Genomic DNA, 26,062 nt, shown 5'->3' with positions numbered 1-26,062 from the left:
AACGCTTTATTATTAAATTTTAGGCCAGTTCATGTGGTAGTTAAACAGAAAACTCATTTATCACTACGAATTATGACTATTAGTTGACATAAATAAATAGAGTTTACTTTAGGTAAATGGCCAATTTGTTGTGGGCTATGATTTATCACCTTTAAAAGTTACTATTGTATTTTTTTATTTATGGGCTTTAACGAGTTTTACATTAAAACAATGCTAAAAAGTAAAAGAATTGTATGTTTGAAGGAGTAAAACATCTTGCAGTTTAGAAATGATTTAGTATTATTGATTTAGTAATAGTTTATATAGGCAGCCAGCATTACAGATCACAGTAAAAGCGGTTATCTCTTCTAGCAGAAACTTTGCTTAGTTAAATTTTTTGACCAAACTATGTCTATAAAATGTCTGTTTTTGTTACACAATTTTCGCAAAAAAAAATTACTAAAAACGATAAACTGTGTTAGTGTTCACTAAAATTTCCAATTAGAATTTCATTTTCTTGTCTAATTAGAAAGAAATTTGAACATATATCAGAGATAATTTGACAATATTGTAACAATTTAAACGTTTATGAAATCAAAAGACAAAATTAGCCAAAATTAAGAAGTTCTTGTTCATATTAATGAGTTTTTCTTGCGATATGTTTTTTGCGGCAATTTTGGAACGCCTGTATTTTTTTATTGTTGGCTACAAGTCGCAGTCTGTAGTCTAATTTTTAATTTTTGTTTGAGTGGTTAGTAATTATATTAAAACGCTTTAAACAATGAGCTATTGGCCGAAAAGGCTTCTTGTGAATCAAGGCGATAGAAAAGGAAGTAATCGAAAATCCATTGATCAGAAAGTTTAAATCTTTGTAAGACGGAACCTAAACAAAGTAGATTATCCGCTGAAATGAACAAGAAATTGGCTCATAGCAGCGGAATGTTAGGAATAAATTGATCGAATCAGCGTAAAAACGATGTGAATAATATGTAAAACGATCCAATTTTTATATCAACACTTATATTTTAAAGAAAGCAAAAAACAACTTTGAGTCTATTTATATAAATAAATAATATCAACTGCCAAAGACAATTGGCTAATCAAAAAGAATTATTATCAGTTATTTGAGGTCCTTTAAATGCATAATCTATTAGATCTTTTAATGCCTCGTGCATACTTAAAATTCTGCCGATTTTTTTTCTATACTTTCTGTTACAAGTGGTTCAATTAAAATTGTTCCATTCTCATAAATTAATTAAATAATCTTTTTCAAGTTTCTTTTGCTTTCAGTTCTGGAACTTTGAAATACCAAAGATTACTAATAAATCGACAATTACAATTGTTTTTGTATTATTTTTAGTATGGAAATAGTTTGACGAAATCTTTTTAAGTTTAATCTTTTTCATTAGATTTTCAAAATACTGTTTAGTGGATCCAAAATCATACGCGCCCACGTGACCTTAATTCCATTAGATAGAATCTTCATTGGATCAAACCTGTTCTGTATAACTGGTTGCCTAGCACACGCGCGCAAAATAAAAATAAATTTAAAAAATCTCTTCGTATTCGCTTTTTATCGAAACTAATGCACTTATATATCTGTATTAACAAAAATATATGATTTTCTTTAATCTCTGCCGAAGATAAAGAGTTTTTGAAGGACTGCTATATAGTTATTTTTGCATCAAAAGTTGATAACGCGAAACTGCTGCCACTTCCGTCGATATTGTGCACTAGGAGATCGAAACGCACACGTTAGACAAAGAGGAATGTATTGTCGTTAGAAAAAGACAGACTAACTTCTTAAATATGGCGGAATAGACTGTTAGTGGGGTTGATGTAGACCGAATAATCACTAAAACGTCGGTTTTTGATCAATATTAAAATGCCGTATTACTTACAATCGAAACTTTGATGTTCCGCGATTTATGTGTTCGAATATTATGTAGGTGCAACGTTTCGTTTTCGAATTCGCCACCCTTTGGTGAGTGAGTGTGTGCATCTATGTGTGTGTGCATACGTCAGAGAGGGATTAAGTGACAATCTGGGAGGGTATGAGTAGACATGGGCGCCCAGAACACCAAGGAAAGAAATGTTAATGTTGGAACCCACTCTATAAGAACAACCAGAAGCAGACCAAGGATAGCGAAAGATGGACGTCAGACTGTCTCCAATATTTTCACAGAACACAGCGGTATGAATCATCAGAAAATCTCTGTTTTTATTAGTTTAATCGTGACACATTGTTCTATAATCGCGAAAGGCGATTGGCCATCGTTTCTTTTGTTTTTAATTCAGAACGAATTTGACAGCAGGCGATTTGATTTTTCGGGCTAGACGTAAAAGAAACAATCAATGGGGGTTGTTCCGGTGGTTCAAAGGCCGGAGAGAGCGAGTTCATTCATGTCGGTTGTGCGTCTCCGTCCTCGATTCTCGACTGTTTTGTCCCCCGCTGAGTTTCCCCTAGCCCAGCCGTCTCGATTTCTAATAAATAAAGCCAATTCTCTTTCTCGACTTTCTTGTCGCAATTAAGGAAATTACTTACCAGGGGGATGATGAGGAGGCAAAAAAAAGATCCGTTGGGCTCAATTTTGTAGAAATTTTACTTTAATGATTTTGGCCCTGATGTGGCTATTTATTTTCATTGGGACTCTTTTGTGCTCAAATAAAAGAGACACAAAAGATTTTAAAACCATTTACACCCACGTCCTCGAGAGGGACTAAAAATGAACGTTCGTCTTCTTGATGTCAATATGAGTGATAATGAGAGAGATGAAGAGTTCTTCTGGTTAAATTATTGTGAACAGGGTGTTTATAAATGTTTGTTGAAGCTGGATCTGTCACTGTCAAAAGTGCAGAACTAATATTCAATTACATTTTCGAGATAACAATGAGTCAAACTTCACATTGTACAGTGACTATTATGAGTACTATTTAGTTTGTATGATTTATTTTCAAAGAATTCAAGGTAGGAAATTAAAAAAAAAGTTTTTTTATTGATAAAATATAGCGGCACGGGAAATATTTAGGAATCCACTTGCTTATTTTTTCACGACCCTAACCCATACACGAAGGTTTATTTTTTTATGTCAACCGCTTCAGAATAATTGAAAGGGTTGATTCTGATACTAGCTGCATTCTAATATTAATTAAATTATGCTGGTTTTGGTTTCCCAAATCAATATTAACCGGTCTCAGTACCACAATTGTTGAAAGTATCCTTGAGATGATTGTTAGTTACAACACGGTTATAAATGGGATATACAGATAATGCAGACAGTTGTATTGACAGATTAAGTGGGATTTTTTTTACTATGAATAATAATGTATAACGAGAAAACGGTTTAAACAGTTAATTTACCCGTCAAAATATTTATGCCAACTTGTTTATAAATATGTAGTCCAATATCTTTAATGATATTTCATTTATTATTGTTTTACATGTAGTTACACAAGGTGCTTATAAATGTTTCTAGCATCAAGGGTGGCTCTGGAATTCCAGTCGCGCACTATTTTGCCGCTTTGTTTTCATAGTGAACTAACTATCTTAAAAATTATTTATAATGTTACTTTTTAAATTAAAATTAAAATTAAATTTTTAATTTTTAGGTTTCAAACCACAACTAGAACAGTCTTCTTTTTAAAATTTACTTTGCTCTATGATTAACTACAAATGTCAGTTGAAAAATCTAAACTTACATTTATAATGAGCGGTAAATTTCTTTGACATTTTATAGTCACCCTTGATGCTAGAAACATTTATAAATACCTTGTAGTTAAAATTTTTCATTAAATACCTAATCAGTTTTTTTTAAATTTCGCTTCATTGCAATTTTGTTCTTTCAAATTGGTTTGTAAATCTATAAAGGAACGTTCTACATAATAAATTTTTCGATTCAGTTATACAGGTTGTGTCGTAAGTCGGAAATAAATTCAGTGAATCGTAAAATTTTGTACTTAAAAGTGAATAAAAGTGGAACTTTTATTCTTGTGGCTTTCGTGATATAGCCAGTTGAAGTAGATAGAAATACGATTTTCAGAGGCTAAATAAAACAAGACTAATCAAATAAATAGGTACAATCTTCTTTATCTACGACCATCTAATAATTCGGTTATATGTTCGCTTTTAGACAAATAATGATGGCCATAATTAAGTACTAGGCAATAATGAAATTCGTCAGCTCTGATTGGCTAAAATCTATTTAATAATGACCACAGTACAATGGTTTTTCAAAGGGGCGAAGTGAGCCATGAAAAGAAATGTCAATTTTTATTTTGACATTTATTCCCTTCTGTTAATTTCCTTTTAACGGATCTTTTGAACACTTCGAATATTTGCAGGTGTTTCGCGCTCTAAAAATTAAATGAATCTGTCAATAATTTTTATTAAAAAAAATTACACACATGTTATGGTCATTATTCACTCTGCAAAAATATGAACAATTTGGACAATTTGGACTGAACTATAATTTTTGGTTTGTTAAATATACATTTTTTTGGTTTATATTATGACAGTTTGTAAATTGTTTTATGGAAAATCGATGCCGCAGTTTAATTTTAACACTATACGAGGAAATCACTTGAAACAAATTACCTAGTTTCCAGGAGCACGTGTTTTAAAAAGCCTCAACAACTGCAATAGTATGTAATACAACAATTGCGTTATCGTGAGTTATCATTACTATCAATAATAAAATAGTCAGCATTTCCGTTGATATTTTTTATGAAAACAACCACATTTGTCATTTCTTTGTCTAAAATTGCGTCTCTTCAAAGTGACGGATCTCAGAAAATTAAGAATCCATTAAAATGAAATGTATCCCGAAATTATCATAACACCGATTCATTCATTGTTCGTTTGTCGGGCCGAAATTTTAATTTCCCAATTCTTTTCAATGCAAACTAGTAGAAGCGCCTTTCACAGGAAGTCGATTAATAAAAAATTTCGCCATTCAGCAGGCGCCGAAACCCAAAGACATACTTCATTTAATTCGTTAACAGACATTTTACTTCTCAATTAAGTCTAAAATTGCAGTTAGTTGCAGCATTGTTTCATTCACTTCATCTCCGTAAATCATTTGTTGACTAATATAAAGTTAACAATGTTTACAGTGGTACCGTCGACCTTGACGTTTTTTAATCTGTAAATTTCATGCTTGATACAGTGCATTTAAAGCGGTTGAGGTCTTGGTTTTATTTTTTATGGTCTAATCCTTCGAGACATTTTTTATCGGTTGTCATTACTGATTGAGGAATCTTTTCAAGTTGTCAATTCATTGTTGCTTTTCAACTTCTCAAGGCGAATATTGATAGGGGATGATCGATATTACACGCTTTTTGTGCGTTAATTCAATTTCAATTTCACGCAGACCATTTATTGGGAGTATTAGAATAAACTGCTAAACGCCCACATGGCCTCTAAACACCCTTGCAAAGACCAATTATTTCCCAAGAGATCACCCGAAAGACATCCACTTCGATTGGCTGTGCGTGACCTCGCCGCCCCTTGAAAAAAGGAAAATTAAAAACCCTTAATCACCTGCCAGTTTTATTTCCCAACCGTTTTCGTAACAACGATTGTTTTAGTGTGGAACTTGAGCAATTATCGACAAAATTCGAAGGAAATGTTGAACTAACGCCCAAATTCCGCCAAAGACCGGTACATTTCCGTCAAATTTTGACGCCCTCGCGGGTTCGTTGACATGATTTATTCACAATATCACACAACTTTAAGTATGTTTTCATTCAGTCGTTTCGGTATTGCGTCAAGATATAAATTCGTAATTGAAATCGATAACACGACAATTAAAATATTCATGTTCTAATTCTAAAGTCCACAATTAGAAGTCTCATTTCGGAATGTCGCTTTAGATTTTATGCCTACATCGGACACGCAAAAGTATACACGTTATGAAATTAAATTAAAGATTCGTGTGTGACGGAACAAAAGAGGCATGAAGAAATGACCACATTCCCGACGACATAATCGATGAGCACGAAGCGGACCGCGAATAAACGGCAGTGCTTAAAGAAAAACCACAGGAGTGGTTAAAACACACTGGAAACCAAAAGAAATGGCCCACGAAAAGAAGTGGCTCCTGAAATCAATTCACTTATCTCGGATATTTGAGCTAAGAAGAAAACTCGAAGATACCAAACATTAGGCAATGGTGTAATAACATTTAAAGAAAAACTTTCCACGTTCTCAGATTCTTTTAAAGACTTTGAGAACTTACTATTTTGCACTTTTATAACAAACGAGATTAGATAATGATAAGGTGCTTAATATATTTTTTAATTTTTTAATAAGAGCAATATGACTCTTTGAGAGATGTAAAGGAGTGGAAATGATTGTCTCAATTTTTTGGGGAATCAATTTGTCATTCCGTAAAAATGCTTCCATGCTTCCATTTGATTAGATTGGATTTATCTCAAGCACGTGTATGTTACTACTACATACAACATACATTTGGAAAACAGTAAAACTGATAACAAAAAAATTTGCAATTAGGTGGTAGACTGAGCGGGATTGGCTATTTTGATGTTACAGGTTGCCATTTTTTTTTCTGGGTTTCTGTTCTAATACAAAAAAACTTTGATAAAAAAAATTCTTCTCTTTGTTGGTAACGTAGAAGAAATCAAAATTTGACATTCAGGAGCCAGACCCAAAAATCGTGTCGACTGGTGTAATTCACCCTTACGACAGGGTCCTATGGGCAAATTGCGGCAATGAAATCGGTAAAAATATGAGGGGGGAGCGGATGTTTAAATGATGACTTAGCGTAATTTAGGTAAATGAGTTTGTGTCTTAACGTTCGCTCTAAATTGCAACGTCAAACAACCGGAAATTGCGTCATTGCTTGTCGTGATTATCCCCCGAAAGGGAATTTTTGATACACTGAAACCCCCTTGCAAAGTAATGAAACGCAGACTTCAATCACAACCAAATCCTGTTCTTTCACAGGACTAGACAAAACTTTTCATTCTGTGGATATACTTTATATTGTTAGTTAGCATTAATTAGATGATGATTACCAGTAGGTAAATCATGTAGACGGTGATAATTAACACCTGCATTTAAGAGATTAAACAGTACGATACGTGAAAGGAATTAATAGGTGGCGCCATTTAAGGCCGCTTATTTGGATATAAGCCCACTTAAGGAAAATGAGGATGGGTCTGGGTTGATAATTGTGAAATATTTTCAGTGAGTTGGGATGATTTTAGGTGATAATAAGGTTCAGGTTTACATAATGAGCGAGTTTTTTCATTAGGGGAGTCGTGCTGCGATAAGACACGATATACACCAGGGGTTTAAACTCGAGCTTTTGGTCCTCTAGTATGTTCCTCACCTGTCACTTAGGTAAATTACTTGTACGCCCACCACTAAGTAGTTATGGAGGGTGTGTAATATCGAGAGATAACCTTTCCATTTTGGTTACATCTTGCACTTAGCGTGAATTGGTATAATCAAGGTTATTCACGATTGATTTACTTACAACTCTTGGAATCTACCTGCTGAGTGTTATTGAATGATTAAGAACTCATTTGATTACGGGAAGTGACTCATGGTTCGCGATGGTTTCATTCCTGTTGAAACCAACAAGTTGTAATATTTTGGCAAACAGTAGTGTGGTGCAACAATTTGAGAAGGTTAGTTCAAAACTGTTTTGTAAGAGCGATTCATATGCAGTCTTCCATGCAATCTCTCGCTTTCGTTTTGTATAAAATCTCAATCCAACTATGGAACTGCTCTATTTATGTGAACAATGCAGATATTCATTTCGCTGTATGGTGGTGTTTTGACCTCAACCCGGCAACAATACCACATTGGCGTTATCTTATCTCCGGTACAATTCGTTTCGTCTTTTAACAAACCGTAAAAATTTCACCAACCAACGTCGAATTTCCACCATCGTCATGTACAGAAATTCCAGACATTCTTTTAACAATAATTCATCTTAACGGCGGCCTTGAGTTATTAAGCGTTGCTGTTTCGAATCACTGTTTCTGATAATTCATATTTCAGAAGGCTTTGAAACTTTTATCATCAATAACGTAACCGACAGCTACTCCTCTTGTAATTACCGAAAGTTTCAACACTCTGCTTCCTAATAATTGTTGGCATCCGTGGTTATGTCAAATTATTGTATTAGACAGGGTCTTAAATTTAGAGTGGACAAACGGGATGCTAGGGACTATGGTTTCGTTTGTTTGGATGGACGTTCTTTATTGTGATAGTGTCGGTTTAATGAAGATGGAAAAAGTGTTTGTTTTTCTGGTGTTGGTTTGACACATGAGGAATGTGGAGGAACAGATTTTATTATCACAAAATCTAATCCGACTGTTCGCTTAATAAAATAAAAAAATTTCAAATTCAAGAATTTTAGTATACGCGCCTAAAAATAGGTACAATTTTACGGACTCATTTCAGTTCCTAACTTGAGTCTTTTTTCGACTTCCAAAAAGCCTTGACAACTAATAAAGTATAGTGGTTTAAAACAACAATTAAACAACTTTACTTAATTTTATAGGTACATAAATATGATAAATTATTAGGTTTGTAAGTAAATTTTACACAAAATTTTTACAAAAAAACGTTTTTTGTGTTAATTTTAAACAATCTGATAACTAAACTAAAAATAAGTATCGTAATAAGAATCACCCAATGCATGGACATTCAATAATTTATTTTAATTTGACAATCGATAGGGCGAATGTCAGAAAAATAGATAATAAAAAAATATATGGCTACTGTGTTTCTATGATTAACGAATTTATGGTAGAAAAAGTTTGTCTTTGAGGACTTTTTTTGCTAAAGTCTGCTTGAAACATATTTGCATATGGCAATCTGAGAGACGCATGTTATCTATGTGTAAACAGATTAAAATCCATTATGTTAGCTAAGAGTGAAATAAAAATAGAAATAAAAATGAAAATACCATGCAACAATTATGCAAAACGAAACTTTCACTATTTTTTAAGTCCGATGAGCACACATCGCTAATTAGATTACAAATAATCTTAATATAGCGCATCGAGTTTTCACGATACATCAAGTTCATACATCTTAATGTGCAGTTTTTAAGCAACATTTTCTAATCTTTTAAACTTTAAATTCTTTGGATTGATAGTCTTTCAAATTATAAATCTTCAAATTCTATGGTTATAAATTCTACATTTTGTGTCTCAGTTCGTAAACTTTTGTATTGTAATTTTTCAAATGACGTATTTAGAATTCTCATGCTCTAGATTCTGATACATTTTGAGACTCTAAAGATTTAAAAAACTAAATAATTTAGAGAATTTACACGTAGATTTTGAAGAGACAAAATCTGGAAAATTAAATCTCAGATTTTGAAACTGATTTTCTTCAAAGTTTCTGTGTTTTATCCTATAAAAAAATCTGTCGGCAAAATGTGCATTTAAAATCCAATTTTAAAAAATGGTCAAAAAGCACTAGCACGTGAAATGTAAATAATTTTCAGGGAATTTCGTTGATATTTCCAACAACCCGCAGTTTTTAAATTTTTCGCTTTCCAAATTTGCAAAATCTGTTCAAATGATGTTTGCTTTGTTCCATTAAGCTCTAATCGAAATAGATGAAGTTAGTTCAAGCGTTTGATCATCCGATTCCTCATAATGAGCTAAACGATAATTGCTTCGTTTTCACGCCACTGATTCCCACATAGCCTCTCTAATCAATTAGTTCATTATCAGAATTAAATTCTTCAAATCAAAATCTTATTTTCTCACGTTTCTGTTCTGAATCCTTCACTTGTTGACTAATTTAAAAGGGATAAAGCCTCGTTATTCTGTTTCATAATTACACAGTTGGGAAGCTAAAAATTGATTTGAGAGATTACAACTTGCAGTAAACCGGTGCTATAATTAATAGAGTTCATGCAAATTTAACAAATTTGTGCTTTTACTTGTGAACATTTTGTTTAAAATTCGTTTAAATTACGTAAGATGTGACTCATAAATTCTTGAATTGCGATAACTTTATTGCGATTTTACAATGCGATAATAGTGGAAAACTGTGTCTCTCACATTGTATTTTTTCACTCAATGGAAATGGGAACTGCCGAACTCTCTCACACTGATTTGAACACTCCCGAAACGGCCCATTGTCGATAAAAAACATTTGTACAAAATAACAATGTTGAAACAACAAACAGCGGCTTCCATATTGCACTATATGAAAAGTACCGTCGAATTTACAGTACACAGGATCTCGAAACAAATAAATATTATTTTTTCTCCAGAATTTGGGTTAAATACACAGTCTCAATTCGTGTTCTGTAATCAGAGAATAAGACGTCGGCTTTGGTTTGCGATTGAAACGAGATTCAGTTATAAATCCAATCTTCGATAAACCATTCTTGAATTATTACATGAAAACTTCCCTTATCTAGTCTAAATTATGCAAATGATGCGATGATTGCAGTATTTCATCAAATGGTGGTAATTTTCGCAGTCAGAACATGAATTAGTGAGTTCCTCAGACTTTGCATTTTCATTTCCGCAGATTTTCGGTGGCGCAACTCATATTGATGTCGAGGAAAATCCGCATTACGCAAAAATACAACATGCCGCATGAAAGGCCTTTCTGAGACATTTAACGCGTCTCTGGGATCTTAAAACGTACCAATATGAAGTGTTTTTTTCTCGACATTAATTTTCGTGTGAAGTGGACTCTTTGAGGACGTCGACATTGTCCAGACTCTTGTTTCCACGGAAACCAGAAGGAAATCCAGTCATGTTTCCAGTGTAATGTAAACAAAATGCGATTCTGATGTTCCAACATTCTTGACAGTTTGCGGATATAATCAAGAAACAAACTTCAAACAGATTAACGGTTTACTTGGCTGTTAGGGTTGGTGAAACGTTGATCAGTGCATTGTTTTCTGCAATTTATTTCATTTTATGTTGAGCAGAAAAACGTGAAACTGTTTGAACAACGTTCAATGAAAGAAAAGTGCAATAACGAGAGTTTCTAACGAGATCTTAATGATAGCACGAATTGTAGTTTGTTTTCCCCGAGGAAAACTGGTTCGAGTTTACATTTTTCCCTATGTGGGACCTCTGGTTTAATTATTGTGCGAAGGGTCATCCTGATTCTCGCGTGCAAATACGTTTTGGGAGTTATTGAAGCTTTGCTGAGAGATTGGGTTCGTGTGTTTTTGTGAGTCTGGATTTTTTCGGTTGCTGGAATTAATAGGGGATGTTTTATTTACGCATGGATGAGAGCGTAAATGGTCATTTTATTAGGGTGCTAAGTGAATTGCTCTAGCGTTATTATTAATTGAAGCGGAGTCTTCTCGGGTTAGTTATATTTGCATAGTTATGTGAGGATGGAAATCGCACACAAGTTGTACAGTTGGACAGTTTTTCTCTGGGGAATTTTTTGCACAGTTTCTGTCTTGTAAAATTAGGTCAATTTGCAGGCACCAAAGAATTTTTCCAATCTTTGTAGTAAGTTTGAATTTTCTGGAGGTAAACCGGAGCCGTGTACAAATTGCAGCATCTACCCCAAACACGTCAGTCTTCGGTGCTATATTTTTGAAAAAACCACCTCCAGACCGTGAGATATACAGTAATAACGGCAAAGGGTAGGATCGATTTCGTTCCACTTGCCATGATCCTTTTATTAAAACCGAACCAAATACGTGTGGGTTCTGCTTGAAATACTAACTGTTTGCGTGAAACAAGAAACTCGCTGTTACCTTAGTCACTTTTATTAAATCCGAAAGAGTCTTAGCTTTATGAAGATTTCGTCTGTCGCCGAGACTTGATTTTTTTCGTGTTAATGCCAGACGAAGATAATTCCATCGATTTTCTCTCCAAACAGTTTCACTGCTCCTGCTGTTTACCCGAGGGCGCGTCAGGTTTTTAGTTCCTGCCGATTTCAATGGTGTTTATGGAAAATGATTTGAGAGTTCGACGAGGGGATCGTGACGAAGATTCGGCTGCATCCTGTGTAATGCAGCATTTTACAACTTGTTCACGTGGGTGAGCGTCGTCTGCTTGTAAATTAAACGTCGCCATATACATTGATCTGTCACACGACACAGGGCCGGCTCTAATCAAATTAAGTTGTGTGTGTAAGGCAAACATCAAACAGGAACGAGTTTGATTTTTTCTTCTGCTAGATGATTATCATTCCTTCGGTCGCTCACTTTCGCTGACGAGGCTTTGGATTGTCATTCAAATTCAAATCATAAACGAGTTGTGACTGAAGAATGGCGGAAGCACCTGGAGTTGTTTCATATTCGATTTATCTGATTGGTATATGTGGACGAAATTGGTGCGACGGTGGTGTAACTGTACTGGTAACTGCGAGCAGAATGCTTGATTAGACAGGTTGAATGGAATTCACCTTTTTGAGTGTGTTGAACAGACTGCTGGGTGTTTACAGCGCTGGGAAGTAATTTATCGTTAATTTTAATGGAAAGCTCGCGACTTTACACGCATATTTTCATTAAGATTAAAGCTACTAGCACTTTAGTTTCAGTAGTTAAAGTCAGCCGAAATCCGCGTGTGGTGACCAACTCGACGGCTATTTATTCCCGGAAAAAATCCGCATCAACATCTGCCAGACACATAACGAACGTTTCATCAATGGTCGATTTACCCATGTAAAGCAACCTGATCCTGAATAGATCTCAACTAGAGAAACTTTCCGTTTGAGTCACTTAAATTATTTACCGACGTCGTTTTGGGCAAAACACCATTTCCATCCCCTTGAGCTTTCATCCTCTTTGAATAGTCGATTTGTAGTGAGCACGAACAAATTTCTAATTGAATCAAGCAAGATAAGCCAAACCAGATAAATTCTAATTAAAATTTCGTCACGAAATCCGGGCCTGTTTCGCCAATTGCCGGGGTGTGGCCTTGCGAAGGTCACCAATCTTAATTATCCCATCCGTGGGTGATTTTTCAGACGATGATGGTCTCGGCGAAGCAAGTGCAGTAACCTTTGTAGTCTATTCTCTAGTCGTAAGTTCCCAGAACGACGACGTTCTATAGGTGGTAATTACGGAAGCCAGACCTTGGCAAGGTTCTTCGTTCCTGTTTTAGAAGACACGGTGAGATGAAGACGTTCCATTGTTGCTGTTATTGTTTTTTTAATCTCGGTTGCGGTGAACGCTTTCAAAAAGCGAAAGTAGAAGGATTTCGTACCGGAGTTGCTCTCCATTGTTTTCTCTTTGGTGGTACGAGGTCATTAAGTGGCGCAATTAAAATGGAGTTTTAACGGTCGTTCGTAATGATCGATGTTGATAATGAGGAGGAATATTGACATTGACTTGGCTTCGGCATGGAATTTATCGTTTAAATGATCCCGGAATTAATGCGGCGGTTTTTATTTATAGACAGTGGGCACTATTCCAGTTTTGACTATTTTTTTTATGCGACAAATGCCATTTTGATAGAGATTGCGGAAATGAGTAGTTCTAGAAGCGATTAAATTTTATTGTTCTGGAAATTACTCCGTAAAAGTATGACGAGTTCGTGTTTTGGTTATCGTGTTTTAGTCGTGAATATGTTTTTACCTATTTCGTAAGAAAGGTGTTTCTCAATTTTAGTACAGGAGCTCTACGTATTATTATTTTTAGAGGAAATATTGAACTTCGCATCTTCGTGTAAAGGCACCAATTATCTAATCATGATAATCATGATTCAAAAAGTAATTACTGCGAAGAGACACGCAAAGAATAATTCTCTTATTATTTGCTCATGGAAATAACTAATTGAGAAGGAATCGAATTGAAGGAATTATTTACTCTCAATTTAGTGCGACCACATCTGTCTACTAGAACCAAAAAAGTAATCTAATTATAATTTTGCTGATCATTTCCTTTTTTTTTAGTCATTCTTATTAAAATTTAACCGCACAATGCTTATGAACGAGGTCACCAAATTAAAAACTTGAAGCGTCTCAAACGTTATAGAAGTAGAAGTTTTAGCGAATTTGAATGAATCGATATTTACAGACGCATATGCTACGTAGAGCATATATAATTTGTCATGTAATGTATTTAAGGAGTCTCTTAAAACACCGGAATAAAAAATCTATTAACGTACTAGTCCACTAAAGCAGCTGCATATTTAATATACTAGTCCGCCAAAGTCGCGTTTTGTGGATTCAAATGAGTTTAAAACTGTCTCTTTGCGGAGCTAGTATTAAAAAGGATCCGAGGGCTGAGTTTATTAATTTATCTGCGTTTATTCAAATAATTATTTTTTGAGTTTCTATTTACAGCCTTCTTTATCTCAATCTAGTGTGGTGATATAAAATTACAATTTTCGTTATTTGGATTTTAGAGAAAATCTTAAATAAATATAAATAAATGACGTGATAGGGAATTGATTTTAATTATTAGGGGAAAGTAGCCAAATATTAGCCGGCATTTCTGACAAACTTTAAATTTTGGACTGATTGGATCCTTCCGATTTTTTGTGGAAAAGGAATTTGTTTAAATTTATTTTGCATAATACGAGAACTAAACATTTCTGGACTAAAAAGGAAAGATTTTCGTTGTTAAAAATTGTATTGACGTACTAGTTCGCTAAAGTAGTTGCATATTTGCTATACAAATTCGCCAAAGTCGCGTTTTGTGAATTGAAATGAGTTAAAAATTGTCTCTTTGCGAACTGAGTTTATTGATTTATCTGCGTTTATTCAAATAATTATTTTTCGAGTTTCTATTTATAGCCTTCTTTATCTCATAAATCTATTGTGGTGATATAAAATTACAATTTGCGTTATTTGGATTTTGGGGAAAATCTCAAAAAAGTAAATATAAATAAATGACTTTGGAATTTCGAAAAGGAATTGATTTTAATCATCAGGAGAAAGTACCATAATATGGACCGCCGGCATTTCTGACAAACTTTAAAATGTGTACTGATCGAATCAAATCAAGTTTTTGTGGAAAAGGAATTTAAAAAAAATCATTTTGCGTGATACGATAACTAAACTTCTCCTGAATAAACAGGAAAGATTTTCGTTGATTTAGATTTATTTAAGCGCAGAGATAAAAATCCCAAATTCATCATCTTGACGATACATTCTAAAAGTGTCAAGTATAAACTCCAGTTGCGATTATAATGTATAACAAATCGCATATGAACTGAACCAGGCAATAAAGATGTGTATCCATGTACGGTAAAGTGAAAACGGTACATTTATTTCTCATTTCCGTAAAAAAGTGAAATGTAGATTATAATACATATAATGAATATTACAAAGGACGCCGCTTTCATCAGTTTGATATTTTGTTTCCGTAAACTAAACAAGACAGTTTTAGTTGTAACCAAGCATCTTTTCTCGCAAATTCGCTAAAATTTCGACTGTGCATAAAATTAATATCATAAACACAAACTTTTGACAAATTTCCAACATCCTTGCCAGAATTAATCAAAGGTGTGCACCGTGAGTACCGCCATTTTGTACACTGAACTTTATTGTGAAATAAAATGCAACAGAATGACGAAATTGTGAATATTAACAACGACATATTCTACGTCCACGGCCGAAAGCCAATTGCCACTTAGCAAGGCGTGAGCTAAAGCTTTTAAAAAATAATAATAGGCTAATAAAACACGATCGTGTCAGTGCGTTCGTACATTATTGTTTCATGCAATATTTAACAGCCCCCTTCCAAGTGCACCTGCGGTTACGCAGTTCTTCAGAAGTTGGTTAAGAAGCTCATCCATCACTATTCGGTTCGCTTAAAATCATTGTTGCGGTGAATGGCAGATAGACGCGAACTATAAATCCAGAAAATACGAGGGTGGTAAATGATTTCAAGCTCTGTTGATTCGACATACTTTTGATTCTACAATAATGTTATGACGCAACGATTCCTTGAAAATTGAACGAGTTTGTATTACCGTTTGTAAGCAGATTTGTTACAGTAAAATGCATTTGTAGGATTTTGTCGATGGTGTAGCAGAACTAAGCGGTGCTTTCAGTATTGGATTAAAAAGTGCATCCTGCTTTAAAAATGGTTTAATAAAATCAGAAACGTGGAATTCTCTTTAGGCGTAGGTAAAGTAGGAGGCAGGAGGATCTAATTTATTCATGAAACAACGCAGACCTAAAAGCTTTCCGGGATATTTTCAGTCTAGGGACGTGGTAATTTAATATTTAGTTTTGACATGTAGTCTAACACACGGAAACGTGACACTTGCTGTGCTGACCTTTACTCGATCGCTTGTATTACATCGAAACAATTAGACAGTCACTTGTAACAGATATTCTCCAATTTAGTCGGAAACGATTCGTTTACCACGATTTCCTCCATTATCCTAATCATTTCACCGCAAATAAATCTCACAATTATCGTTATTTTACATAGCCGACCACATCTGGGTTACATTGATAATGATAACACTACGTGGTCTCGAATTTGCGATTTTAATGAATCGTAGGTGTTGGATTTTATCGCAATCCTGCATTCTTTTTGGATTAATCATGGAATTTTCATTTCAGAAGCGCTGCTGCAAAGTCGCCCCCTTCCGCACATTCCCAGTCTCCCGGAGACAGATCCTCCAGGAACTCTCAACACCAACACAATTGGGTCTAGTGGAATGGGAACTTTGTCGGGGTCGTCTGGATCTGGCGCGCCGTCAACACCCATGTCGCTCGAAACCGCCAACAGATGGACGTCAAAGGAAAACCTTTTGGCTCAGGAAGAGGACGACCCGCAGCTGTTTGTGGCTTTGTACGACTTCCAAGCTGGCGGGGAAAATCAGCTCAGCTTGAAAAAAGGTAGTTGAATACTTCGGGTCAAAATATTATTGATTTCGTTTGGTTCTAGGAGAGCAAGTTCGTATTCTCAGTTATAACAAAAGCGGCGAGTGGTGCGAAGCCCATTCCACCTCGAATCAGATCGGCTGGGTTCCTTCTAACTACGTGACCCCCGTGAACTCCCTCGAGAAGCACTCTTGGTACCACGGCCCCATTTCGCGCAACGCGGCCGAGTATCTTTTAAGTTCAGGAATAAACGGGAGTTTTCTGGTCCGTGAATCTGAAAGCAGTCCTGGACAGAGAAGTATATCATTGCGTTACGAAGGTCGTGTCTACCATTACAGGATAAACGAGGATGCCGAGGGTAAAGTGTTCGTCACGGCTGAGAGCAAGTTCAACACTTTGGCCGAATTGGTCCATCACCATTCGATGTTGGCGGACGGATTAATAACGCAACTGTTATATCCGGCACCGAAACACAACAAGCCGACGGTCTTCCCGTTGAGTCCTGAGCCGGACGAGTGGGAAATCAACAGGACAGACATCGTGATGAAGCATAAATTGGGAGGGGGACAATATGGGGATGTTTACGAAGCGGTTTGGAAGAGGTGAGGGCGGAAGATGTTAGCTTGTCATTAAATGACGAGCCTTCTGGGTTTATTTAGAAACTTACGGAAACTGGGTTGGTTTATAAATTAAATTAACTTTAAACTAACATTGTTTGGAGTGAAGTCATCGTTCACACAAAGTGGTTACATGATTACACGTGTTGGAAAATATCTTAATGGTGTAGTAATGACCACTTATTAAAGCCAGCATATGTCATTTTTATGTAGTTCTGCTGGAAAACTGCGACAGTTTTACAGTAGTCGCACTCTATTTTGAAAGTAATATCGTACCAAGGTTACCTCATGAACAAGGTCGATAGCCAGGAAACTTCAAGTTATGTTATTATGTTATTATGTTATTATGATCTTAATTTAATATTAATTTTTGAGATGACAGTTTCAGCAGTATTAAAATCTAATTTTGCAATATGCGCTAATTGGCACACATTTGATCAGTTTTGTTCATTTTTAGACATAAAAATGAAAGAGAAACTAATTCCACTGCTTCTCGGGCGCAATTAACTATCTCTTCAAACTCTTGGTTCGACTTCATAATAAAAAATTGGAAAAATCTGTCTTTTCTTGTTGCTATAGCACTATGCAATTTTCTCCACTTAATAAACGATGCAAAATTAGTAACTCTCCCAAATTGCCAAAATGCTGTAGCACTAAAATTGCCAAAGTTACAAATTTTAATTTAAAAGCTTTAAAGTCTTCCATCGACATAATAAAAATTTCTAAAATCTGTGTTTTTTGGTCTAGAATTTTGCAATTTAGAGGAATTAATAAACGACTCAATAGTAGTAACTTCCCGAAATTTCATAGCTGTAGCATTAAAATTACCAAAATTGCAAATTTTAATGAAGGATGTGGAAGCCTTTTGTTTGGTCTCAAAAGTAAAAATTTCTAAAATTTGTATCTTTCGGTCTACAATTTTGCAATTTGGCAGAGTTAATAAACGACTCAAAAATAGTAACTTTAAGAAATTTCATAGCTGTAGCACTAAAATTACCAAAATCGCGAATTTTAATGAACGATGTGGAAACTTTTTGTTTGGTTCCAAAAACATATTTTTTTTTAATTTGTATCTTTCGGTCTATAATTCTGCAATTTGGCAGAGTTAATAAAAGACTCAAAAATAGTAACATGCCGAAATTTCATAGCTGTAACACTAAAATTACCAAAATTGCGAATTTTAGTGAAGGATGTGGAATTTTTTTGTTTGGTATCAAAAACCAAAATTTTTAAAATATGCATCTTTCGGTCTACACTTTTGCAATTTGGCAGAGTGAATAATTGACTCAAAAATAATTACTTCCCAAAATTTCATAGGTGTAACTCTAAAATTACCGAAATTGCGAATTTTAGTGAAGGATGTGGGAACTTTTTGTTTGGTCCCAAAAATAAAAATTTCTAAAAAATGTAACTTTAGGTCTTCAATTTCGCAATTTTGCACAGTTAATTATTGATTCAAAAATAATAACTTTCCGAAATTTCATAGCTGTAACTCTAAAATTACCAAAAGTGGGAATTTTAGTGAAGGATGTGGAACACTTTTTGTTTGGGATTTTGTCCAACGATGAAAAATTAGTAACTCTACCAAATTTAATTGCTGTAGCACAAAAATTGCTAAATTACAAATTTTAGTTAAAAAAAATGTCAAGGTTTTGGCTCAGTCTCGTTGAAAGAAATCTAAAATCTAAAAAAATGTACACATTTTTATTAAATCATGTTTTTTCTTCCTTCCCAGATACAACATGACAGTTGCCGTGAAGACCCTGAAAGAAGACACCATGGCCTTGAAAGACTTTCTCGAAGAAGCCGCGATTATGAAAGAGATGAAACACCCGAATCTCGTGCAACTTATGGGCGTATGCACCCGCGAACCACCATTCTACATAATAACGGAGTTTATGAGCAAAGGCAATCTTCTCGACTACTTGCGAAACGGCAACAAAGACCAGATCAATGCCGTCGTACTCATGTACATTGCCACGCAAATCGCCAGTGGGATGAGTTACCTGGAAAGCAGGAGTTTCATCCATCGAGATCTGGCCGCTAGAAACTGCCTAGTTGGTGAAAACCACCTAGTCAAAGTTGCAGATTTCGGTTTGGCACGACTGATGCGCGACGATACGTACACGGCACACGCCGGTGCCAAATTTCCGATCAAATGGACAGCTCCCGAGGGATTGGCCTATAATAAATTTTCGACGAAATCGGATGTTTGGGCGTTCGGGATTTTGCTGTGGGAGATCGCTACGTATGGAATGTCGCCATATCCAGGTGTGTTGCGTTTTACACACTTTTATTGTCGATTGTTTTTGGCGTGACTCGAAAATTTCTTGTAGGGGTTGATCTAACGGACGTCTATCATATGCTTGAGAAAGGATACAGAATGGAGTGCCCTCCTGGATGCCCCCCTAAAATCTACGAGCTGATGAGACAGTGCTGGCAGTGGCACACCAAAGATCGGCCTACATTCAAAGAGATTCACAATTCTTTAGAAAATATGTTTCAGGAGTCGAGCATTACAGAAGGTACTTTGCCACAAATCTTTTTTTTTTGGTTATTATTTATTTGTTGCAGAAGTAGAAAAACAGCTGCAAGGAAATGAGGCCGCGGTGCCATTGGGGACTCCTCATATGTCTTACAAAAAATCGCACTCGGGAAGCACAGGAAATATTCATGGCTTGGTGGGGTTGAATGATCCGTCAGGTGAGACTGTTGGGTTTTTTTAGTTTGTTTTTTAATCTTCAAAGGGTTGTGGAGGGTTTAATGAATTATGTATGGAAATTGTGGGTGGCTAATTAATTGCTGTGTTGATAAGGGCGAATGGGAAAAACACGCACAGGGATTCCATTGTCGAGTGTAAAAATGAGCAGATATTTGAGTTAATTCAACTGTATTGATTATACATTCATTTTATGAACAAAGGGAATACCGTGTTAACAACAAAATCATCAAAATAAAGAGTGACTGCTAGTGAGATAGCGTGACTGTTAACAGAGAGTCTGATTTCTTAGCTAGAGATACAAAATCTGTCTCACTATTGTCGACTCTTCACTGTGTAGTTACCACACGTTTATAATTAGGTTTGGAAAGTATGTTCATGTTGATAGTGGTTTCACTTAGCAAACGTCGCAAAACCCGCTGAAATTTAAGGAGTTTTGTGAGTTATTTTCATTATCTAAGAAACTAATTCAAACAAATTATAATTACCAGTTGTAGCTAGTCGAATAATAATATAAAGCTCCAAGGATGTTAACGAAAATGCGCTTTTCTAGTTCTTGACTGCGAGAATATATGGTGCTTAAACACGGAACGGTTTTCCCACCGCGATTACTAGCAAATTACTCACAAAACTCTTTAACTATAGTTACATTACCATACCATTACTATTAATATTACATATAATTTTCTATTGCAGTATATTAATACAATAGTCTTATGTAACACAAATTACAACATCAGCGTTATAATCAATTGCAATTTTTTGTATCCGGTTATTAGTCTAATCGTCAGAGAGGTACAAGGCAATTTATCTTACAAAGTTTGGTAGAGAAACAATTGTTGGGTATTATTACTTGCGATTTTCACACTGAGTTTTTGGGGAAAATGTTTTTTTGAACACACTTGCACGTATCAAGGCTCTAGAATAATAACTCACTTGAACTTGAGATTTCTTGGGCACAATATAAATAAAATAATTACGCATCGTTTTATCATTCATTTCTCTGTCAAATTTTGTGGGGTGAAAGTAACTAACGATTGGATAAAATGAGTGACCAAGAATTTCGAGTAACTTCGCATCACTGCCACTGTAATCAAAAGACTTGATGTATCTATCAAAAAAATGAAATTAGAACTGAATAAAATGTGTTCCTTTACATACACTTTGGAAATGTGGCCCAATAATACTTTCATGTGTTTATAAATGTTTGTATTAATGAAAATTGTATTCAGTTTATGAATTTTGTATTAAACGTAAAGAACCGATTCATTTAAATATTTCGTTTTTTATATTCAGTGTGTGTTATTATTAATCAGGATGCTAATGTAAGCTTTTGCAATTCTAATTTTCGTTAATAATTTGTAAAAGTGACTTAGTTTATGAAATGTAATAAAAGCACATAATCCTTGTCTTTGTCTTTTTCTTAGCATCGCTTCACTAAAATATTAGGCTTGTATGTGGTGTAAGTGCTAATCTTAGTAGTGCAAATAAAAAAAAGTGTCCATATTTTTGCGCTTCCTTCAAACACTGTTTTAATGAGTATTTTGTTATAGTAGATAACGTCAGTGTAACATCTAAACTTTCAACTTTCACCGGCGGATCAAAAAATAACTTGGTTCAAATGCGACGTACCACCAACAAAAGAGGGAAACAAGCACCGGCACCTCCTAAGCGAACAAGGTAAATTTGCCTTGTCAATTTGCACTTACCATCTAGATCTAGATTCACCTACTAACACTAACATATCGTGTGGTTATTTTAATTGGTTTGCAGCTTGCTGTCTTCTTGCAGCTCGTTCCGGGATAGCACTTTCGATGACCAAGGACAAGGAGACAACGCTATCGAGGACGGATCTGATTTAAACGGTATTAAAAAAAGATTCAAAGGTATTTTTTGGTTCATTTTTACGCATGAGAAGGAGCTTGAATAACGCGTTTCTTTTACTAACAGTAGATCGTGATTGACATGCTTGAACCAATGAAATTTGTTTTGCGTGGACGTGCAAATAGCCCCCATAGAATCCCGAGCAGATTTTTCATTTATTTATTTCTAGGTTTAACAAGAGAGCTTCAAAACCTGACAGCGAGCACCAAAGGCGACAGCGAGAGTGACCTTCAAGACCAGACTCCGGACACGGACGACTCCGGTGCTCATTCTTACCCAGAGGTGTCTTCAGTTAGTAGTCTAGGATGTGCCACTGGGTCTTTCAAACGCGCCCCCATCATGGGCAATCGGGGTTTAGAACAGAGAGGGAAAAAGACTAAAAAAGACACCACCCCTGTATGTCACCCATTTCCATCTTTTTAATCATCTAATTGTGTTGTTCCCCAGGTCCAGGTCGCGGCTCTCGAAGTCCAAAACGTTCGGAAAGCCATAAGTCGCTATGGAACTCTTCCTAAAGGTGCCCGTATCGGTGCTTACCTCGAATCTTTGAAACAAAGCGGGATGTCAACCAACGACGATGGTCAACCTCAAGTGGAACAATGTGAAACAACACCAAGATCTCTATCGCCGCGAACTAACATCAGAACGCAGCCGCAAATGATTCGGAGTAACTCTTCTGGAGGTGTTACGACTTTCCATGCGACGCATCCTCCAAGTTCACCAACGTCTTCGAAGTTATCTCGTACTAGAAATATCTCAAGAAATAACACCGGCGATGTTCGAAGTAGTCTTCGCACGTTTAGGGTAACGCAAAACGCCACTTTTCGAGGTGGGAGTCCTTCGAGATCTGTGCAGCCGACTTTGGCAGATTTAGAGTTTCCACCGCCTCCGACTGATCTTCCGCCACCTCCTGAAGAGTTCGATGGACCGATTGATGTGCCTGATGGGATTATTATGACTTCTTCGGCGGAGTTGAGGAAGAAGATTTTGCCGATCTCGCCGCTTACAACGAAGAAGTTGCCTAGAGATTACGAAAGCAACGAAACTAGTGATGTTAGTACTTTGCAGCCTTCGGTTGAAGAGGCGAGTTCGAGGTTTGGGGTTAGTTTAAAGAAGAGGGAACCGTCGACTGACAGTTGTAGTAGTGTTAAGGATAAGGAAGAGGGGAAAGAGAAAAGTCCTCAACGAACTAGTCTTAGTTTAACCAGTCCGAGTCAAGAAGGGAGGAGTCCTATGAGTATTGACTCGGATGTCCCTGTGGTTGGGTCGCCGCTAGAACCACTGCCGCCACCGCCAAGTTTTCCTGATACCATTGGTAAGATTGAAATGTTAAAAAGGTATCATTCTTGTAATTCTTTTTGCAGTTGATGAAAGTGACGCCGTCGACGACGAAACTCCATCAGACGACAATAAATCCAAGAAAGTGTTCAAAAACAAGCTCGTAAAAGAAATGGAACTGAAGTTAGTCACTGAGATCAAAGAACGCGCCGACCAACAGAAAAACTACAAAAACCTGAAAGACTCTCCGTTGTCAGATCCTTTGTTGGCTGTGAGTGGCATCAGCCACGATCCTGTAGCTCAACTAGTAACCGAACTGTCTCAATCCTTCAATCTCGATAAAGACAAAAGAGACCAAGAAAAGACTCGAAAAAACTCTCAAGGGAGCGTCAGAACTGAAAACAACAACGGAGTTAGTTTCGTGTCGCAGCTCAAGAAAATCGATCAGACGAAAAAAGCGACTGCCAAAGATAAACCGGAAACGAACGACTCGATTATCGACTTCAAGTCAAGGCTACGGAAAGTAGATAGCGGTGGAGATAAAAGACAGGAAGACGCGAATCCGGAAGACAATGAACAGGTAATTTTACTTTGTAATATCAAAGGAGTGTTGTTATTACTTTGTTGTCGCAGGAAATGAGTAAACGCGAAAGCACGGCAAGTTCTGATAGCGGTAATTTGAAGATCGAGGACGCCGATGATAAGAGAAAAAGTACCGGAAGTATAAGTAGCTTGAAGAAGCTCTGGGAGCCCAAAGAGAGCGGAGATTGCCCGGGAAATATCCAACTCAGCCCAAAACTGACGCTGAAGAACAAAAATAACGAAGAGTTGATCACGGAAGTGTCGCCAAACGACACTTCCGATGACTCCGCGAAAGGGAGTATTAAAGGAGACAAGAAGAACTGGCCACCAAGCAACGAGGAGAAACCAGTTATACCGATCAAACCGCCGGTGAAGGCGGTGAAACCGATTATCGCCGGAAGGCCAGCCGGATCGGCAATTTACGCAACGCCTATAGCTCCGGGGAACAAACCACCGATTATGGCCAAGCCTGCGAATCTAGAGAACAAGACTCCTGAAGAAGACGTGAAGGTATGCGCTGAGTAAATCTCAGTTCGGGCTGACGGATAGTCTTTCTTTTTTAGGATTCAAGCGACAAAGTAGGTAAAGATAACATCTTGGAGCTTTCGCAAGCCCTGGAATCGACTCTCCGGAGTATAAAATCGAACGACGCTGTATCGACAACCACGTGGCTGCAATTGTCGGATAAAATCGGTCTTTTGCACGGGTCCTGCATGGACTATGCAGACAACGTAGTTCCTGCTCATACCAAGTTCCAATTCCGCGAACTGCTCACTCGTTTAGAAACTCAAGCTAGACAGCTTCGGTCGGCCGGATCACGCAATAGTACAGAAAACACGAGGTACATCAACGAGGTCAACAATACTATCAAAGACGTGGTGAACGTAGTGTTTCGATAAAAACTTTATCCTATTAAAAGTACATTTGTATTCGACTGTTAGGACCACTCTAATTATTATTGATGAATTTGTAGGTAAGTCCATGCATTTATCAAGTTTTTTACGTACGGTGTGGTGGTAGATTACTTCAAGTGCGTTTTAGTTTGTTTTCCGAAAAAAGGAGCGCATCGTCCCATTCTCAAAAATGTTGTCATCTTCATTTGGTGCGTTACCTAATCGACCCCGTGTTATTTTCACTAAACTGTGATACCATTATATTGTTTTAGGCATATATGCTCAATCATAACTTATTTACTTTTTAGCGACCCTAGAATTTCCTCATGGGAACAGGAATTCTTGTTTGTATTGTTTAATTTTATTTTAACTTATTGATTTCGGACTTTTCTTCGTTTTGCGGAGGGAAACTGATTTAAACCTATGCTAGTCTTTTTTATTTCTAAGTTATCGTTTGAACGTGTGAGTGTTCAATAATAGCTGTAAGAAAATACTTATAGTTTGTGTAGAGTTACTATAAGATATAAATTTTGTACAATCCCAAAGATACTATTAAAATAGCGAATTGAAGCGTTTTGTTTGTTTATATTTTCTTTTCTTATCGCATGGTACTCTGTTCCAATGATTTTAATCCTGAGTTGTAAATAATTTTTGTTATGTTTTTTAACTAGTGTAGGAAAAGAGACTATAACCAAACTGAAACAAAACCTGCTCATTTTTTATATCAAGACTTTCGGTTTTGTTCAATTGCCAAATGATGTGTTTGGTGTTTATAAAAACGCATAAACTTTATGCTTTCCTAGTGTGTGTTTCGAACAATATTAATTACAACGATATACTCAATATTTGTGCAAAAATAGAACCACAGGATAAATAAATAGCTGCTAATAAGTGTCAGTTTACTTGTGTTTATTAAATTATTCTATACATATTAGTAAACCATTTTACAGTGTATTATTCCTTTACTATTTTCGACGATCGTTCGCTATCGACGGTTTTAAGGAAAGAAATTGAAAATATTTCTTTCCTTAAAACAATGTTGCATGAAATAGCAGTGGTGTATATGATTTCGTTACATGTCATCTCTCATCTAGTATTTGTGTTGTCGTGCCATGATGTTTAATTTTGAATCAAAACTCAAAAATGAATTCTAAAGTAGTTCTCAATTTTGTGATTGGAGTGTATCATGACCCTGAAGTCTGCACTGTTATAGTTTTAGCGTTTTTGTATGAGTACGCAGTTTTGATATTTTTTGTATATACCTTTGCTGAATTTTGTACAGGCTTTCTAGATAGGGAATAACAGACTGTATCTATTTAAAAATAAATTTGCTAATTTAAACAAA

General features: G+C 36.0%; 1 protein-coding gene across 5 annotated transcripts; it reads left to right on the top strand.

Moving 5' to 3' along the window:
- Window positions 1–1,746: 1,746 nt before the first annotated feature.
- Abl (tyrosine-protein kinase Abl) lies at window positions 1,747–26,062 on the top strand. Of its 5 annotated transcripts, none has more exons than XM_088030889.1 (13): window positions 1,747–2,173; window positions 16,484–16,759; window positions 16,809–17,346; window positions 19,097–19,632; window positions 19,698–19,886; window positions 19,936–20,064; window positions 21,634–21,760; window positions 21,854–21,966; window positions 22,134–22,360; window positions 22,412–23,279; window positions 23,329–23,822; window positions 23,876–24,334; window positions 24,388–26,062. In XM_088030889.1, exons 1-13 carry the CDS (start codon window positions 2,044–2,046, stop codon window positions 24,721–24,723), a joined length of 4,422 nt encoding a protein of 1,473 aa, XP_087887015.1. In that variant the 5' UTR covers window positions 1,747–2,043; the 3' UTR covers window positions 24,724–26,062. The 5 variants fall into 5 exon arrangements, with proteins under 5 accessions (XP_087887015.1, XP_087887014.1, XP_087887017.1 ...); XM_088030888.1 differs by having other exon boundaries at window positions 16,481–16,759; window positions 21,637–21,760; XM_088030891.1 differs by having other exon boundaries at window positions 16,481–16,759; window positions 21,872–21,945.

This window comes from Gnatocerus cornutus, chromosome 2 (genome assembly GCF_029298725.1).
Source record: "Gnatocerus cornutus isolate USDA-ARS CGAHR chromosome 2, icGnaCorn1.1, whole genome shotgun sequence".
In the NCBI taxonomy this organism is placed as follows: Eukaryota; Metazoa; Arthropoda; class Insecta; order Coleoptera; family Tenebrionidae; genus Gnatocerus; species Gnatocerus cornutus.
Note: the sequence above shows the minus strand (reverse complement) of the source record. Positions and strands in the feature narration are given on the sequence as shown.

Excerpts from the sequence above, each read along its gene's own strand:
- Abl (XM_088030887.1), top strand. The coding sequence starts at position 2,044 with ATGGGCGCCCAGAACACCAAGGAAAGAAATGTTAATGTTGGAACCCAC. Across the intron at positions 19,633-19,697 it reads TGGAATGTCGCCATATCCAG|GGGTTGATCTAACGGACGTC; the intron begins GTGTGTTGCGTT and ends AATTTCTTGTAG. Across the intron at positions 22,361-22,411 it reads CTAAAAAAGACACCACCCCT|GTCCAGGTCGCGGCTCTCGA; the intron begins GTATGTCACCCA and ends GTTGTTCCCCAG.